Consider the following 20,659-nt stretch of genomic DNA (forward strand, 5'->3'; position numbering starts at 1 on the left):
GAATTTTTTTGTCAGTACTTTACATGTTTTATTTACAATAGAGTTACATGACTAAAAACCATTGCGCGCCTACTGAACATCACGTTCAGTAGGCGCGCAATGGTTTTTGAACGCAGCCATTGAACGTTAGATAGACATGCCTACTAATTCGGTCCAAATTTTAATTAATTTATAAAAAATTAATTAGGCATCCAATTAAGTCAAATTTAGTTTCAGATTGCATTATCTTCATGTCTTGACCCACGTGCCAAATGTGAATCGTGTCGGTCAAGTAGAAGTTTCCGAATTTTCACTCCTGCGTTTCGGTCTAGACTGACGACTGACGACTGACGACGAAGTGAGTTAAATAAAAGCTTGTAAAAAAAAGTTCCCTTTTCGAACCTGGCATGCCTTAGGAAAGTGAAGTAGAGTTCACCTTTTTCAGTGACATGGGTATACTGGGCATGGTGTGGTTTGCACTCGTTCCAGCCGAACTTTACTTTCCCTACTGTGAGTCGGGTACCCATCATGCGGGTGATCTTCCGACTTGAACTCGGATTCAATCTTGAGACTTTCGTGTTAGCAGTATTGAGCTCTACCGCTAGGTCAAGCCCCTAATAAAAGTAACAGTTAATTATTTTAAAAGTTGTAAGTTTTTGCATAATCCTGACAACAGACTTTTATTAAAGCATGTAGGCAATAAAACAAACGCAGCATTTACAAGGAAATGAAGTATAATGTAATTATTCAATTTTTTTACAATCAGATTACTTTCTATTTCTTATCAACTAACAGCCGCCTATAAAGAAGTCATTCTAAGCATCGCCAGTCCTGTACAACCTTTACCGGAAACAGGCTTGGTAACTTTCACCTTCGACATCCCGTTGGAGGCAACAAACGTGAACGTTTTCGTCAAGCTTCTCGGGCCACACTACGATGAAGACTTTCGACATTTGGACAAGGCTGAGTCTACATCGGGATCGTATCTTCAGCTGCGAGTGTTCACAGAGAAACCCAAGGTAGGTTGTAGGTAGGTTATTGTATACTAGGCACGGTTTAAATCATACTTGGTGTACATAGGGATTGTTTCAATTATACAAGGTACAGATTGTCATTTTTGTTTTTAAATTACGTAAGGCAAGCAGACAGAAACTACACGTCTCAAGCGCCAGGGTGATTTCCCAATTTGCTTCTACTTATCTCCCTTGCAGCATTATATCGCCCAATCTCTCCGCTGACCCCCCCCCCCCCCCTCATCTGTAGGCTGCTACGATCAATTACAGTATTTACAGACTTCAATTCAACTTCTACCTTCCTCCTTTCATGGAACCCGTACTGGATTACCTTGGAATTGTTTCAATTATACTAGTTATAACTTTACAATTTTTTAAAAATCATAACAGTGTTTCTTCCAGACTTTTATTTTTCCTTTGGGGGGGGGGGGGGGGGGAAAGCACTTGATATTTTCGTGGGGGGGGGGGGGACACTGGTAAAAGTAAATATTTTCTAAATAAGTTCCAATTTTTCAAGGGGTGGGGGGGGGGAATTATTGTTTTATAAGTAATAGTTAGTTTGGTATCAGGAAGTGGTAGGAGGGGGAGTCTTGAAAGAGGGACCTTAATGATTGGTAGCTGCAGTTTTTTTAAGTTATGGTATACATCTTAATTTTGAGTTGAAATAATTAGTGATTCCTGATTGCACACACACACACACACACACACATATATATATATATATATATATATATATATATATATATATATATATATATATATATATATATATATATATATATATATATATATATATATATATATATAAGACTATATAACATTGTTTTAACTTTATAAAATAAAATATAAAATATTTTTTTACAACAGGTTGGGGAACAATTAACAGTAAAAGCAGAGACAACTGAGCTAGTACAGTCCCTTATATATCAGGTAAAAGATAAGTGTAGCAATGTTTTCATGTAACAGCCAATGTTGTTGGTTTAGTTGTCAACGGTCGTGCCTAATACAAGTATAAAATACTATTTTAAAAAGCTGTGCATTTAGTTTAAGATATTTGGTAATAATTCTATGTGAAATATATCATCCTTAAACTTTCTCGTGCTTAATATCAGTAAGGCAGAAAGCACTTTCTTCAGTGCAATCGAGCTATAGAAATGTCAAAGTGTGTTAAACTCCTGGTCATTTTTTTAATGGAGAAAATACATACAAGTGAAAATTTCTTAGAATAAATATGGTTTATGACTATTTGATAATTCAAATCAAATTTATTCAAAAAACGGTAATAATTGTAGGCACGAAGGCCTTTTTACACATTTGCCGTTTAAACAAATAAAACAATTCAATAACACATACCAGTAACATAGCACTAAAAATGTGGAATAAAGAAATAATGTTACATAGTTATAATACAAAATGAGATAAAAAAAGAATATAATAGATGAATGAGAAATGTTACAATGAGTTAGTTAGAGAGGTCATTAAATAATTGTTGTTTTAGTTTAGATTCGAATATATTTTCAGATCTAGATAGCTTTATTTTATTAGGAAGATTGTTCCACAAATTAGAACCAGAGTAGGCGAAGCTATGTTTTTGGAAAAAAAGTTGTATATGGGAACGGTAAATTAAGACGACGATTTAATTTTATGTTAAAAGAAAATAGGTCTGATAAGTAAGAGGGGGCTGTTTCGTGGAATCTTTTATATTAAAAAATTGATTTAGTATATATTATCTTTTTATTTAATGGAAGTATTTTAGTTGTAATAAAAGAATCCAGACTACTAGACAAGCCAGTAACCAGTTTTATAGCCCTTTTTTACTTTCTCGTATATACGTAGTATAGAGAAAGTATTGTAATCGTGCAAAAAAAAATCGAGATTTTTACAAATCTCGACGTTTTACACCTCACTGATACGGAAAAACATAATTTTGCAATCCTGTCCGTATGTGTGTGTGTGTGTGTGTGTCTGTGTGTCTGTGTGTCCGTGTGTAAACACGATAACTTGAGTACCGTTACAGCTAGGCTGGTGAAATTTCATATATAAGTATTTTATCAAAATCGTAGATCCGTATCAACTTTTGAGCGAATTCCGAAAACCGGAAGTGGTACTTTTTCTACTTTGAATTTTTCAAAAGCCTATAACTTGAGTACTATTTCAGATAGATAAATGAAATTTGATATGTAAGTAAATAAGATAATTCTCTACCTTCTGTCAAATTTTGAGTAATTTCCGTTGACCGGAAGTACTTATTTACGCTATTTCCGATTTCTCAAAAAACGCATGTAAATTTATAAAGTACTAATAATATTGCGCACTATTATGCGCTTTTTTATTTAGCGTTCACTTGGTGTGCATTTCTTTTTTCTACGAGATTATATTCTATTTTAAGAAATGTGATTATTTAAAATGGATTAAAAATCATGTCTAGAAGTCTATATCCCGAGTTGCCATCCCCTGTAGTGTTATATTAGAATATTCGAGAAAGTTTAGGGGAGATCACTCCCGGTTTATTTGTAAAGATATAGATCTGATTATCGAATTTTAAGGATCTTTGAGAAATCTGAAACATGGCGCAATACCCCATTATTAATCGCTAATGTTCCATATTATCATATACACTATAAAAAGAAAAGAAGCAGATATTAAAAACGAATTGTGTACCAGAAGTTATGTAAAATAATCTAATTATATAGTTTTTTTGAGTACTCCGGAATTGCGTGAAGTAGTACTTCCGGTAAACGGAAATATCTTATAATTTGAGATTAAGATAATTGGATCTTTTATATATGTATTACATTTCGTGTACCAAACCGAAACGCTACTTAAACTGTCGGTATTTTCGAAAGGTAAAGTGATACTAAGTGATTTATATTTATGTAAATGAAATTATACTCAGTTATCGTGTCCAGTTATCGGTAATCGTTTACAATTTGTACAAAGCATGTGAATACATTTTAATCTTTACACGTGAAATTTCGTTCATTTAGCTTAAATAGTACTCTAGATATAGGTTGTTTTTTTTTCATTGGAAGCAGAATTATTATCATTTCCGTGAAACGGAAATCGCTCAAAAATTGAAAGAAAACTTTAAATTTAGTATAATACGTATAAATGATATTTAGTGAACCTAATTGAAATGATACTCGTGCTATCGTGCTTAAGGACACACTTACATCGGGAATCGATGAAAAATTGATACAGAACTACACAATTAATATGATACTTATATATGAAATTTCATCAATCTAGCTGTAACGGTACTCAAGTTGTCATGTTTACAGACACACATACACACGCACACACACACACACACACACACGCACACACGGACATGCTTAAAAAATTGCAAAACTATGTTTTTTATACGACTCATGGAGGTGTTAAACGTCGAGATCTGTGAAAATCTCGATTATTTTTTATTTTTTTTTGCACGATACATCGTATACGAGAAAGTAAAAAAAGATTTTATCCTCTTAAGAAATGGTTTTTTTTTTTGTTACTTCTCTCTGTATATCAGGTGTACTCAAAGGATCAGCTTGTGAGTACCAAAACAGTGGTTCCGAAAGGTGACGAAAGGTCAAAGATCATAACCTTTAATCTGACCGTGACCTACGAGATGTCCCCAAAGTTAACTCTGCTCGTATTTTATGTGAGGGAGAACAACTCTGAGATTGTCGCTGATGCTATATCTGTATTCGTGGATGGATTGTTTCAAACGCAGGTTTTGGCATACCTAACAAAAATAATAAAATTATATAAATAGAATTTATTTAGCCAGATAATGCAGTTGAATCCACACCTTCCTTGATTACAATTGTATTAATGTCATTCTGCGTGGGTTTTGGGGGGGGGAGGGGGGATACAATTTACCAATATATGCTGGTGGTTGTAAAATGTAAATGTGTTGTATTTTGGTTTACTTTAAAATTTACTTGTCTTATTCAAATGAACAAATAGACTGTAGATTGTGTCAGTGTTGGTTCAATGAAATGCAACTCTTCTCATTGTTTATTCGTGTAACTGCAAAATTTACCTTTGTTTATTTATGTGGATTTAAAATTTTCCTGCGAATGTAAAATTTACCTGTCTATACTTCTATACTCAGGAGAATGTAAAATTTATATGTCTATATTTCTATACTCAGGTGAATGTAAGATTTACCTATGTTTATTCAGGTGAACGTAAGATTTAGCAAAGAGAAAGTGGAGCCAGGTGAAGATGTTGACCTGATAGTAGAAGGTGAGCCCAACTCTATTGTCTACTTGAATGTCAAAGATGTCAAAGTGGATCTACTCAAGTCAGGGAATGACATCACACAGGACAGGGTAAGATTGTGTACAAAATGTTTCCTTTTATTCCGACATTTAAAAGATGATGTATTAGAAGTTAATGAAATATCTCACATGGACAAACACAAAAACAGCTACTACACATATACAATGACAACACACACATAAAAAATAATTGTATTTATATAAGTATTGTTTATATTGTATCCGCAGGTTCAAAATGAGGTTGCTAATTACAATGGACAGGATTCCATGTACTGGAATTACATGTTTTCTTATGGGTGGAGCTTTTCATTTTATGGAATTAACACAGATTACCTACTTAAGGTAAGATTGTTATTTAAGCGGGTAAATTATAAAGATAGATACTAAAATATTATAACATTAATAAATCATATATATATATATATATATATATATATATATATATATATATTTCAGAGTATTGATGTTAATTTGATAATTGACAGTTTTGTTGCTACAAAGGCTAATCGTGAGTATTTTTACAAGCTTTTATTTAACTCACTTCCTCGTCAGTCTGTCGTCAGTCAGTCTAGACCGAAACGCAGGAGTGAAAATTCGGACACTTCTACTTGACCGATACGATTCACAGTTGACACGTGGGTCAAGACATGAAGACAATGCAATCTGAAATTAAATTTGACTTAATTGGATGCCTAATTAATTTTTTAGGAATTAATTAAAATTTGGACCGAATTAGTAGGCATGTCTAGCCAACCACACAACACGCGTCATCACGTTCAATAGCTGCGCCATCACGGTACGTTCAATAGCTGCGCCATCACGTTCAGTAGGCGCGCAATGGTTTTTAGTCATGTAACTCTATTGTAAATAAAACATGTAAAGTACTGAAAAAATTTTTTTTCATAAAAAACGTTTTAATAACAAGCTTTTATGTAATAATGCACTAAAAAGTAGAAAATAAATTATAGACTACTATTTAAATAATTATAAAGAAAAGCGTGGGTGTCTTCCTTAACATTAGTAAAGGTATCCAATAGATACTAAAGTGACCCACGCTTTTCTTTATAGTTATTTAAATATTAGTCTATAATTTATTTTCTACTTTTTAGTGCATTATTACATAAAAGCTTGTTATTAAAACGTTTTTTATGAATTTTTTTTTTACAATGATTTCCGATAATCTATGACTGACTTTTCTTTTGTGGTCTGCACTTTTACTGTATACTTATACGACTAATATTCCTTCGCCTGTTGTGAAGAATTTTCTCACACAATTGTCGCCTTTTTCCATAGATTATTTTATTATTAACAATTCCTGATATTTTAAGCCTCAGTGTGTAAGAAAAAAAATAGTTTTGATATAAAGTCCTTTATTGCGTGAGCTCTAATTTCTTTAGATTTCGCCAATAACAAAACATAATTTGTAAAGTGCAGCTTAGTCTAATATTACCGTTATCCGGGTCGCTAACCATATAAAATGCTTAGAACTAATTATTCGACGTGTGTCTTCAAATAGTAATATCTTGCCTATAATTTATTATATCCTCAGTTGGTTATTATGGTGAAAACGGTAGAGGCCCATTGAGCTCTCAATATGGTGATCCAACAACGCCTTCACAAGCTTCTATCTCAGTCAGGAAACGGTTCCCAGAGAACTGGGCTTGGGATATACTGGATATCAAGTAGGTTTGTCAAATCTAACCCGGTTTGGTTTCATCTTTACATTGTGTTAGAGCTAAAGCTGTTAAAATTGATGTTCATATATAGTTTTGGAAAAATATATTTTTGTGACATTTCTTGAAGAAAAATAATTGAACTTGCCACAGTTTCTTATATATAATAAAATTGTCAGGATTAATTTACAATTCCTTATGGTCAATGATTTAGAAAGTATATGAGTTGTATATGCTCATTTTTGGATAACAAGCGTTTGACCGAAGACTATTCTGTTGCTTGCGAAGCTAAGGAACGAAATTCGATTTTGTATTACATGTTTTTATTGTAAATTGCCCTACAGCCTAACTGACATCCCATACAAATAGAAACCCGTCCAATAACTTTCTAAAAAGACCATTATAATTATTATAATAATGACATATTGTATCTTTTACTCAGATCTAATGGTCAAGGAGTTATGACCTTGACCTCACCAGATACCATTACGTCCTGGGTGGCCACAGCCTTCAGTACTCACCCCCAGTTAGGACTTTCAGTGGTCAAGGCTCCTGCCAAGGTATCACCACAATAACCGATGTTTACATCAAAACGGAGTTAGGGTGCGATGTTTGGGCATTGTTCCTATAACACAATAACAATCTCTCACATCATTAATATCTACACCAAACGCTATTCTCAACAGCACCCATTACTATAATAGCCACAATACTTTCAACAATAACTATTTCATTCTTCTCTAAAGTACTACGTTTAGCAACATAACGCTCCTTTTTTTTAAACATACTCTCCATTTTCATCACATCAGTGGTTTCTAAACAATGTATTACTCTATCTCTCTATACGGAAACCGGCTCAGAAGTATGACTTCTATTAGCCAGGCAGGCCTCAGTGTAGCAAACTCCGACACATGGTGGTAGTAGCAAGTCGTTTAGTGCCGGTTTGATCGCTACACGTCGGTCGCTTCTCCGTCGGTTCTCACCGGGCTTTCCTTCCCCACCCACCAGACGTCGTTCTACCGCCTGGTACCCAGCTTGATCGTGGGGGGCGTTCGGCCAGATAAAAAACCTCTAGCTGCTGTTAGCTACCACTAGCAATTCCGCACCCACTAGGGGGGGGGGGGAATCATGAGCTTGGTCCGACTAATGGCACTCTACCGAAGCCACGTGAAGGCCGCAGTTTAAAGTCAAAATATCTGGTTAGGGTCGAGAGCAGACCTCTTTTGGTTCTCGGCAGGCTTGCACCTCACCTCCCCCACGCTATAATGTAGGGGACTTGGGAGTTCGACATGCCAGGCTCCTCGGAACTGTCTCAATAAAAATAAACCGGGAGTGATCTCCCCTTAACTTTCTCGAGCATTCTAATATAACCTGGAATGTAGACATGATTTTTAATTACTTAAACTTTTAAAAATAGAATGGAATCTCATAGAAAAAAGAATTGCGCACCAAGCGAACGCCAAACTAAAATGTGCATAATAGTATTAGTACTTTATAAATTTACATGCGTTTTTTGAGAAATCGGAAAAAGCGTAAATTAGTACTTCCGGTCAACGGAAATTACTCAAAATTTGACAGAAGGTAGAGAATTAGATCTCCTACTTACATGTGAAATCATTTATATATCTGAAATAGAACTCAAGTTATAGGCTTTTGAAAAATTCAAAGTAGGAAAAGTACCACAAAAGTTGATACGGATCTACGATTTTGATAAAATACTTATATATGCAATTTCATCAACCTAGCTGTAACGGTACTCAAGTAATCGTGTTTACGCACAGACAGATAGACAGACAGATACACAGACATACGGACAAGATTGCAAAATTATGTTTTTCCGTATCAGTGAGGTGTAAAACGTCGAGATTTGTAAAAATCTCGATTTTTTTTTTCCACGATAACAATACTTTCTCTATACTTCGTATATACGAGAAAGTAAAAAGAAACTAAGTTTCGAATTAGTGACGGCTAATAGGGGAAGATAATTTAGTTTTTAAACCATTTGAAACTAAGGGGAGGTAGCAAGTTCTGCATGATCTTTTCATATTTGTTGGTAAACTATCGTCAAGGACTGCTTTCACTGGGGTAGAGAATAATCGTCTACTGATAGTGTTTTATTAAAGCAAAATATTTTCAGCCGCAGCATTGGTAGTGTCGAATTAACAAATTATGAATTACTGAAAAGTAGAAAATAAAACAACTAAATAGCGGCGTATGCTACGCCACGGGTCGGCTCGTATGTAATAATGCACTACTATTTAAATAATAAAAAGAAAAGTTTCGGTCGCTATGTTAATTATTCATTAACTTTAGCACAAATTAATCACACCAAAAACCAATAGGTCCTACCTACCGCATTTCACAATACCAACCATAATTCACAACATCAGTCACATCTCACAACACCAACCAAAACTTACAGCACCAAGCTTTACAACACAAACCATCACTCCCCAAATCAACTATCACACCCCAAACCACTATTTCTTTCAATATTAACATATCGTATAAGAGTACTCACAATACTAAACTGGTCATTACCTATCAAAAAATGCAAAATTTTAAAAATGTAGCGAATAAAGTTCTAGATCTATAGCAAATACACAGTTTCCAGATGAGAGATTTTTATAAATTTTAGTAAGATTTTATAATGGCATACGTAGTGTGTTAAATAAAAAATAATTTGGAGTAAAATTAATAACTTCTTTAAACGTGTACTTCATTATAGGAAAACGGCAACTTGAATACGATTGTTTTCAAAAACAATGTTGTTATTCAAAGTCTTTAGGCAGTTATATACAGGTTGACCTAGGCTTAAAAGTTGAATTCATATACGTTTATGTGTTTTCGCATTTCAGTTTAAATTACCTAAAAAAGCTCCTTTCTATAATATATTATGTTTTAGTACGTTATATTTGTTTTTAAGACAAATTGGCTAGGTGATAGAGCACTCCTTATATCATTATTTTTTGTTCAACTTTTTTTTTTTACTTTCTTGTATACGAAGTATAGTGGAAGTATTGTAATCATGAAACAAATCGAAATCGATATATTCACAAATCTCGACGTTTTACTCTTAAATGAGTTGTGAAAAACATATTTTTGCAAGTTTTTCCGTATGTCTCTGCGTGTGTATGTATGTATGTCTGTAAACACGATAAATTGACTAGCTAGGTTGATAAAATTTCAGATATAAGTATTATATCAAATGTGTAGTTCTGTTTCACCTTTTCAGCGATTTCTGGTAACCAGGAGTGAAACTTATTCTACTCATGATTTTTTTTCTTTTTTAAAAGAGCATAATTTATATACTGTTTCTGATAGTTGAATGAAATTTCACATGTAAGTAAAAGATCTAATTATCTGCCTACTGTCAAATTTTGAGTAGTTTCCGTTGAACGGACGAAGTAATTTACGCTATTTCTGATTTCTCAAACAACGCATGTGAATTTACAATTATACACAGATTGTTTGGTGATCACTTGGTGCGCAATTCATTTTTCCATACGATTCTATTCCATTTTAAAATGTTTAATTAATTGCAAATGGATTAAAAATCATGTCTACATCCCGAGTTGCCAACCCCCGTAGTTTTATATAAGAATATTCGAGAAAGGTCAAGCGAGATCACTTCCAGTTTATTTATGTTTACATCAATCTCTAGTGATTTTCTGACTCAACTCTGGAAAAGTATAAGCAGTTGGACATAGTCAGTGTTTCTTCCAGACTTTTTTCTCCGGGAGGCGGCACTTGAAATTTTCGGGGGGGGGGGGGGGGGGGGGGCGGACACTGTTAAAAGTATATATTTTCTATATAAATTATATAAATTTAATTTCGTTCGGGGGGGGGGGGCGGTAAAAAATTTTCGGGGGGGGGGGGGCGAGAAACTCTGGACATAGTGTAGACCACATACATTCTTAATACTGAAGTTACAGAAACTATATATGTCTTATGAATCATTAGATCTTGATCCGTTCAGGTATAAACGTTCATAAATAACTTTGAAAAATAATACATGTTACTTAAATTATGCATACATTCAATTATATCAGAAATTATTATATTTTAATTAATTAAAAATGTGTAATTTTTTTTTTAAAAGTTCTAAATTTAACTATAAATATGACTAACAATAATAATATAAATAACAAAATATCAGATTAATTTCTTAAATTTATTTTCTCATGTTCAACATTCGGACTATTTTCCAGGTCACAACATTCCGTCCACTGTTCGTGAATCTTGACTTACCACTTTCTATCATTAGAAACGAGGACTACTGTTTTACTGCTACTGTGTTCAATTATTACCCTGAGGAAGTTCCGGTAAATCTGGTTTCTGCCTACCAAGATCAATAAATACTTACAGCAAACTAAGAAACAACGAGCGTTAATAAATTGAACAAGTATAGCGCAGATACAATTTCAAGGGAAAAAATCAATTTTCTAATCACGGGAGATTATTTGAGCATTCCCATTTTTTCTTTTTAAAATAAGACATTTATTTTATTTTTTTTTTAATTTTCATTCATAATTCTAGGTTCTGCTGACGCTAGACCAAAGCCGAAGTTTTAGCAACATCCACGTGAAACGTGACGGTCGTCAAGTCAGTTTGTCTAAGGAGAATCTTTATTATTCTTACTTTCTAGGATATGTGAGTCTTTTTAAATTACCCTCTGGGGTCTGTGAGTCATTTTAACATTAGTTTTTGGAATATGTGAGTTATTTTTACATTACTTTCTGGGATATGCGAATTTTGTTATCATTAAATATCTCGGCTATTAAAATTATTTTTTTAAGAGTTTGAGTGTTTTATAGTATGCAAACAAAGCAGTTATTCTGTTGTCATTCAGTTGGTTGAAAACGAGTCTGTGTCTTCCATGTTTTGTGTGACGCCGCTAGTTACTGGAGATATCCCAGTCAGAGTCAGTGCACTGACTAACATTGATCGTTTGAGTGACGCCATCGAACTGAATCTTACCGTCAAGGTATGTTTGAGCCAAGACGAAAAAAATATATAAAAGCATGTGAAATATTAGATAAAGACCACGAAAAAATAAACTTTCTATACATTTAGATATTCATGTATTTAATTATGCTAAATTGTTCAAATATGTGTAGGCTGAAGGTGTGCCCAGGTCATCGAGCCATTCATTTCTTGTTGACCTTTCCAACGGCTCGTGGGTCCAGCAAGTTCCAATAGAATTCCCAGCAAGTTCTGTTCCAGATTCACAGAGAATAACCGTCAATTTTGCGGGTAAGTCATGTACGCATAATTCCTTACATCACAAAATACATCAACTTTAAAGTTACAATGCAGTGAAAATATTTTAAGTGTTACGTGTGTACCTACTTTATTCCAACCTAACTTGACAATAATTTCCTCATTGAAGTGAATATTTTGATAAAACCATGATAATGTTTCCTCTTTTTACAGGAAATGTTTTAGGCTCTTTATCGGGGGATTTCGTGAAACTTTTTAGACGGCAAAGCTACCGAACAGGGGAACAAAATATGATGGAATTTGCCTTAAATGTATACCTGTTGGAGTTTTTTTACCAGACAAATAATGTCAAAAGTGATTTCATGAAACAAGCAAGGGATTCGTTAATGAAAGGTGGGGGCTAAAATGGTATATAATTAAAATAACTAGATTACTATTTTAATAAATCAAATTACGCTTTTATTACGCACTATTTTTCATAAATAAAATATGTATCATACACTAGTACTTTTACTTAACAAAACAGTTAAAGATAGACACTACTTTTGCATAATAAAACGCTGATAGTTTAACACTACATACATGTAAGATAACTACATCTGCATTTTAAAAATTACAGCCTGTTTTTTTAAGTGTTGTAATGGGTGGTATATTTTTTACAAAAGACACCTGGATACCAAAGTTTTATCAACATGTAAGATAACTACATCAGCATTTAAACAATTACAGGCTCTTTTTTAGTGTTCTAATGGGTGGTATATTTGTTACAAAAGACACCTGGATACCAGAGTTTTATCAACTTAGCTTACAGAGTCTATCGTTTATAAAATACCTAAAGTCTGTTCTAACTCCCAGGAATCCAGTATGAAATGATGTATGAACATGGGAGTACCGGTGGTTTCAGCTCTTTCGGAAGTCGTAATGGAAATTTACCAAGTCTTTGGTAAGTAAAGTAATATTTAACAAACCTACATTACCACAGATGTACTGTACCAGTCTCCAGATATTTATTTAATCAAACTAGATTTTTACACTAAATGGTTTATTAATATTACCAAGTCTTTGGTAAGTAAAGTAATATTCAACAAACCTACATTACCACAGATATACTGCACCTGTATCTAGATATGTATTTAATCAAACTAGATTTTTACACTAAATTGTTTATTAATATTGATTTCATTATAATAGAGTACCTATTTTGTGAATTTAAATTGTATTTAAAACCAACAGTGATTTGACAGTGTTGGGATAAAAAAAAATAACAATTTTGTGAATGCAATTTTATAGACCTAACGAATGTAAAAAAAAAAGACTTCTGCTTGTAAATTACAGTTAAGTCAAGGTGGTACACGATACGATCTTATTGTTGTCTATTTGACTTATCTGGACAGGCTGACAGCTTTTGTACTGAAATGCTTCTCTCAAGCATCACGCTTGAATGATCGGTATAGAAACATTGTGACCATTGATAAAGAAATAATAGCTAGATCAGTTACTTGGATACAGTATCAGCAAGATGAAAACGGAGCTTTCATTGAATACGGCAGTCCCTTTGATATGGCTATGCAGGTATAGGAGTCTGTATGTATTAAAATAGAGGTAAAGTTCAAAGTGAAAATGTTTATCGCCTGTCAACACTTCTTTTGTGATGAAACAGTGTAAGCAGTTTTTTACAGAGTGAATTGGACAGCCGGGAAGAACTAACAGCGTACACAGTAATCGCCCTGTGGGAGGCTCGACAATTGCTGGACGAAACCATCAAAGCTACTGTAACTATTTTACCTTGGTGCAATTCTAGGAAATATTTTGCTTCAAACTGTAGCAAAATTGGTTCTTTAGCTCTATTTAATTTATTAAAAACGAACAAAAACAGAATTTTTTATAAAAATTGTCTATAGATTTCTATTGTTTGATTCCATAAGACTAGCACAGACTAAACATTGTGCCACTTGCAATTACAAATCGATTTACAATAAGATCTAAAAGTATATTTTATTACATTTGAACCAAATAGCTGGAAAATGGACTTGTATTTATATCCAAAGATGGCATATTAAGTGTGCGTTTTCCAAGCCCAAGTTAAAAAAAGGCTGCTTGCAATTACCAAATGTATAGTTTATTAATTTGTTAGCTCTTAATATTTTCTTAAAATATTCAGTTAGATCACAAGATTGAAAAAGCCACGCTGCTACTAACGAATCAACTGGACACTATCACAGATCCATTCACTATCTGTCTCTTGGCCTACACACTCCATCTTGTTGATAGTCCTCGCAAGCAAAAAAGTTTTGATAAAATGCAGGAAGTTGCTATCATAGGAGGTCAGCAACCGATTACTCTTATTAGTTCTGGTACATTTACAGTGAGCAGGGATTAGTATGTATACAATTATTTTATTGCACTATCGGTAGTGCTGTATCCAATAAGATATTCCTATAGTTTAAAAGTTTAACATATAAGTATATGATATAGAATCAAAATCATATACAAAATATGTGCAAAATAGAGTTCATCCGATTCAGTGGCTTTTTTTTCTTACGGGCAGTAGTGTGGTCAGTACTTTGTCAAGCCACTTATGTCTCCCTCACTTGATCCTAGTGCCCAACAGAGCTTGATGAACTAAAGGACAGCTTAGAGATTTAAACAAGGGATCCGAATTTGGGATAGCGTTTAGTTTTGACTTCTATCACTCAACCACTCCTTCCACTTTTCTATATATTGACAACGCTCTCTTTTTCTCTCTTTCAATATGTGTATCTCTCTCTCTATGTCACAGATTTCATCAAAACCACATAAAAAACATACACTGTAACTGCTTCTAATTCTACTAATTTAATGCACGCAGCACATATAATTTCCATTTCGTACTTAGTTTGTATATAATCTAGAAAAAATTATTATTTTACTTATATGCAATCCAACAAAAACGTCTTAGTAGGTTATCCCACAAACATTTTACTCTTCTCTGGTATGTAATTAAACGAAAATTTCCGATACCCCCGAAAACATCCGCCTATGACCTTTTATAGATGGTCTACGGTACTGGAAGAGGGATGAGCCGAGTCCGGAATATTATTGGTGGTATACACCCGTAGACCCAATCAGCATTCAAGCCACGTCCTACGCTCTCTTGACCTACTCGAAACGTGGTATTGCTGCCATTGAAGGACTTCCTATAATAAGATGGTTGGTTGGTCAGTTAAGATCAGATGGACTATACGTTTCAACACAGGTTTTTGTTAATTTCATTATTATAGTTAATTTTCCTTTACTGGTTATATTTAGACGTATTTAAATAATATTTTTGTTAAGTACACATTAAATTATTGTTATTTAAATTACGTAATTACAAAAAAAAATGTAAATGATTCTTATATATTTCCGGTAAGGATGTAGGCCTATATATTTTAGACTATAGACCATAAATTTAAAAAATTGTAACAAACTACATATTGTCAAGAATTTTGTTATATACACTATAGGCTAAAATAGATTTCTATTTTACCTGATTAAAAAAAACTACAACTCAACATCCTCAACCATCACATTCCTACCAGGCAACAGCTCTAGCCGTGGAAGCTCTGTCCAGTGTTGGCAGCAAGTTGTACACTGGGCAGGACATTCCCATGACCTTGACCCTGAGTTACACCAGCGGTACCGGCCAGGCACGGGCCGAGAAGTTTCACGTCAACAAAGACAATGAGATGCTGCTCCAGAGTTTAGACATTGACTACACGGTCAGGGTTGTTGAATGTAGAGTTGTCTCTACATGGTCAGGGTTTAGACATTGACTACACGGTCAGGGTTTAGACATTGACTACACGGTCAGGGTTTAGACATTGACTACACGGTCAGGGTTTAGACATAGACTACACGGTCAGGGTTGTTGAATGTAGAGTTGTCTCTACATGGTCAGGGTTTAGACATTGACTACACGGTCAGGGTTTAGACATTGACTACACGGTCAGGGTTTAGACATAGACTACACGGTCAGGGTTGTTGAATGTAGAGTTGTCTCTACATGGTCAGGGTTTAGACATTGACTACACGGTCAGGGTTTAGACATTGACTACACGGTCAGGGTTGTAGAATGTAGAGTTGTCTCTACATGGTCAGGGTTTAGACATTGATTACACGGTCAGGGTTTAGACATTGACTACACGGTCAGGGTTTAGACATAGACTACAGGGTCAGGGTTGTTGAATGTAGAGTTGTCTCTACATGGTCAGGGTTTAGACATTGACTACACGGTCAGGGTTTAGACATTGACTACACGGTCAGGGTTTAGACATAGACTACACGGTCAGGGTTGTTGAATGTAGAGTTGTCTTTACATTGTCAGGGTTTAGACATTGACTACATGGTCAGGGTTTAGACATTGACTACATGGTCAGGGTTTAGACATTGACTACACGGTCAGGGTTTAGACATTGACTACACGGTTAGGGTTTAGACATTGACTACACGGTTAGGGTTGTAGAATTTATGGCTATATGTAAAGATTTCTTTACATATGTGTTTTCTCTCAATGCGCGTGTTTACATTTTAAAGTTTTGATGTTGGCTCAAAAACCATTTTTTACATTTCTTTAATCAGTCCACAAATCAACATATTAAAAGGCTGCTTTATTCCGGAACTTTTAATTGAGCTAAAAATCTGGGTTTTACGTGATCTCTGCAATGTTTTGTCAATTATTTGATAATAATGTAATAATAATGATAATTATTTTAAGCGTTGATTAAATGTCAGGTCAAGGAAATGCTTGGCCGAGCAGTAGAGTTGTAAATTGCTAACCCGAACGTATCGAGTGCGGAACCCGGACTCGAATCTGTAGGACTTCCCCTTGTCTACACAGATATAATGGGTACCTGACACAATACGGAATTAATGGCGGCTGGGCATAGTGCTGGTCACATAAATCCATTGTATGACGAGGTCATTGAAACAGATGAACTCTACATCATCTGCCCCATGTATACTGAGCACGAAAGAAAAAAATAAGATGTTGATAAAAATGTCACGTGAGTTTTAATTTATTTGATAGAATGACGCCCCAAAGTCTATTTCAATCCTCGCCAGAACAGACAACAACCAGGTCGGACCAAGCTTGGTGATGGCAGAGGTAAATACTATTTAGCTGAAGATGTATCGGACACATCAACTCAACAAACTAACAAAACCCTAACGCGAGAAAAAAAAAACGCGAGACTTCACGAAATAACAGTTGACACACTAAAACAACAAAAGACCTAGAAAGGTTGCAACCAATTGGAAAATGAAAATCCACTCTTGTGCCCCAACAATATCCTCCCTCCAACGTTAGGGGATGACAGTGGCGTTGGCAAGTGGGGGTTAGGGGGGTTATGGGGGGTTATAACCCCTCCCATGGACCACGACCCATATATATATATAGTCATATATATATATATATATATATATATATATATATATATATATATATATATATATATATATATATATATATATGCATATATACCGGTATTCGACTTATTAAAACCATTTGTGAGATGATAATGAATGAAAAAGACGAGCCTGGCAACGTGATCGATTCTAAAACCTTCTTCTTATTACTTAACCATCCACTTATCTTTTACTAACACAACCTCAACACTAAATAATGTTTGCGTACATAAAATTGAAGTGCAATGTATGTATTTAATATTTCTGAAACTGTATATGAAATTCTTCTAACCATTATTGGGTAAAGTTATATTCGTGATATGTTAATTTTGAAATGGTGTTATCACTGTCCAACTAAATTCAAATTGTTCGTCTATGTAGGTTGTGTTGTATTATAACGTCCAGGGTGAGACCCAGGCCCTAGTGTTCAATATGTCGCATGTTATTTTAACTAAACGAAACAATGTTTACCTAACTATCACCATTCAGACAACCAGTGACAAGGTATATAATGTGATTTATATCGAATAATTTACACAACATAATTAAAATTAAATTTAGTCTCCATTTATATCGTAGTTAATTTTCATTTGTACATTCCAAAGTAGCTTTTTTACTTAATATTTGTTCCATTGTTAATATGAGAAAATAAGTAATGCCTTTTATTTTTATTTTTTAAGTTTTTTTTCGTTTTCATTCGGATTTTATTAATAATTAGATTTTTTTATTCACGATAATGGATTTTTAAAAATGCTATTAAAAAATGTTTAGCCTGCAGGTCTAAGTATTTTAGAAGTTGACATCCCATCTGGCTACTTGCCAGATTTGGATGTTTTATCTGGCAACCCGGCCCTCAGTCTTGTTGAAGTAGTGGACGATAAGATGATGTGTTATTTCGATACAGGTGTGGTAAGTGAAATGACAGTAAGATAAACACAAATTTTCATGTAAATCCCCGAGATTAAAAAATTATTTTCTTCAAACTACATAAATACATTCAGTACACCTCCAACTAGTATTTTTCTTGTAATGTAACAAATTATAACGATACAGAACCAACCAATATTTTGAATGTAATAAGCATAATAAATACTAGTTACATATAGTTTACTAAAATAGCATTTAGTAATTTAAGTTTGTCCTTTTCGGACCGTGGGGACAAATAGAGTTCACCTGTTTCTGTGACCAAGACATGTGATGGAACAATATGTTGTTTAGTGTTCATAATTAGTGTTAGGAGCCCATCACAGCGGGATGGACACTCGGACGTCCTTCGTACTAGAGCATCTTATACGAACGTTAGACTTTCGGGTTAGCAAGTGGATGATAGACAACACTACCAAGCAGTGGCGTAGCCAGGAATTGGTCATGGGAGGGGTTCAAATATTTTTCCATATGTATATATATATACATATATGTATATATATATATTTATATATATGTATATATTTATATATATATATGTATATATTTATATAAATATATAAATATATATATATATATATATATATATATATATATATATATATATATATATATATATATATATATATATATATATATATATATATATATATATATATATATATATATATGTATATATGTATGATATATATATATATATATATATATATATATATATATATATATATATATATATATATATATATATGTATATATTTGTATATATATATATGTATATATATATATATATATATATATATATATATATATATATATATATATATATATATATATATATGGGTGTGGTTCCATGGGAGGGGTTATAACCCCCCCCCCAACCTCCCCTTGCCTACGCCACTGCTACCACGCAGCACCATCATCAACCAAATGCATATTATTTTGCATGTAAAATTAACTAGACGTTGTTTGAAATTTTCAAAAAATGTTTAAACTATTTAAAAAAAAAATGAGAATACGTTTAACATAGTGTGTCGGGTATGGGGGGAGAAATCCACCATTTACTACCTAACTGGTTTATAAATGCTTTTGTTTTATTTTGAGGATAGTATGTTTTACTAATAATTTTTCAGATAACAATCAAAGGATTAAACTTGACAGTTCCACTTATAGCGACTGGTGGAGTCTTGACCAAGTCACACCCAAGAACCTACAGAATCTATGACTTTTACAATCCAGGTACGTAATACAAAACTGTATATTCATGTCTGTATCAATTTGCAACGAATCATACGCAATATTTTTTTTGTTTAGTATTATAGTGACGTATATATATTATGTTAATAACTTGAATGTTTTTGACATACTTCTTTTAAAAATTGGTTTAACTTTTTAAATGGGGTTTGATTTTATTTTTTGAACTCAAAAGTTTCAATTATTGAAGTTGCAACTCGTGTTCCCATTTTGCTTTTAGCTGATAATAGAAATAATTGTGAAACATATAAACTCAAAAAACTTGACATTAGTTATGTATACAAATGTGTATTAATAACAGTAAATGTGTATTACAGACAAAGAGTTGACCAAGACCTATGCACTAGAGGATGAAGATTTCTGCTCCAAAGTTCCCACAGTTGGTGTCTGTCAGTATCAGTAAAACGACAAGATTGGTTGAAATATGTACAAAACATTGTAACGATCCAACTGTACTCGTATATTTGTTACAGTGTTACAAATTATTATGCTTATAATTATTCTAACGTAATTATACAAATATTAATCATATACGTATTGCTATTGAACGTGCATAAAGATGATTCATTATTGTCTCACATACTTAGCTCATTTAACAGTAATATTTTAAAGTAAACACATCAGCAATTTTTTAACAAAGTGTTTTTATTTTTCTCGGATAAAAATAAATCTTATTTTTTTTCCTGTATTTCTTTGTTATATAAATAGGTTCTTTTTTTTGCTGTTAATACATACTTTTAAAATTCTTAAAATGTTGTAAATGTAATTATAATATATAATATGGAACTGATAATTTTCGGGTTTAAAGGGAAATAAACAACAACAAGAGTTACCTTGTTTTGTGTTTTATTCTTAATTTCTTATATTAATCGGCCACTGCCAGAATTATTTTGTTTTA

At 33.3% G+C, this 20,659-nt stretch overlaps 1 protein-coding gene across 1 annotated transcript; it reads left to right on the top strand.

The window, feature by feature from the left end:
• Positions 1–428: 428 nt before the first annotated feature.
• LOC131946410 (C3 and PZP-like alpha-2-macroglobulin domain-containing protein 8) lies at positions 429–20,458 on the top strand. The gene is made up of 25 exons (XM_059307158.1): positions 429–489; positions 775–998; positions 1,860–1,922; positions 4,510–4,713; positions 5,168–5,317; positions 5,495–5,608; positions 5,723–5,774; positions 6,816–6,948; positions 7,382–7,499; positions 11,151–11,264; positions 11,479–11,592; positions 11,792–11,926; positions 12,060–12,195; positions 12,376–12,555; positions 13,018–13,105; positions 13,557–13,734; positions 13,842–13,934; positions 14,324–14,486; positions 15,195–15,397; positions 15,723–15,902; positions 17,210–17,287; positions 17,968–18,090; positions 18,358–18,495; positions 19,641–19,746; positions 20,079–20,458. The coding sequence occupies exons 1-25, from the start codon at positions 429–431 to the stop codon at positions 20,162–20,164; spliced, it is 3,234 nt and encodes a 1,077-aa protein (XP_059163141.1). The 3' UTR covers positions 20,165–20,458.
• The last annotated feature ends 201 nt before the right edge of the window (positions 20,459–20,659 follow it).

The sequence above is a fragment of the Physella acuta genome, unplaced genomic scaffold (genome assembly GCF_028476545.2).
Source record: "Physella acuta isolate Inbredline_101_S28 unplaced genomic scaffold, ASM2847654v3 ptg000560l, whole genome shotgun sequence".
Classification (NCBI taxonomy): Eukaryota; Metazoa; Mollusca; class Gastropoda; family Physidae; genus Physella; species Physella acuta.

Excerpts from the sequence above, each read along its gene's own strand:
- LOC131946410 (XM_059307158.1), top strand. The coding sequence starts at position 429 with ATGGGTATACTGGGCATGGTGTGGTTTGCACTCGTTCCAGCCGAACTT. Across the intron at positions 999-1,859 it reads TGTTCACAGAGAAACCCAAG|GTTGGGGAACAATTAACAGT; the intron begins GTAGGTTGTAGG and ends TTTTTACAACAG. Across the intron at positions 13,735-13,841 it reads CCTTTGATATGGCTATGCAG|AGTGAATTGGACAGCCGGGA; the intron begins GTATAGGAGTCT and ends AGTTTTTTACAG.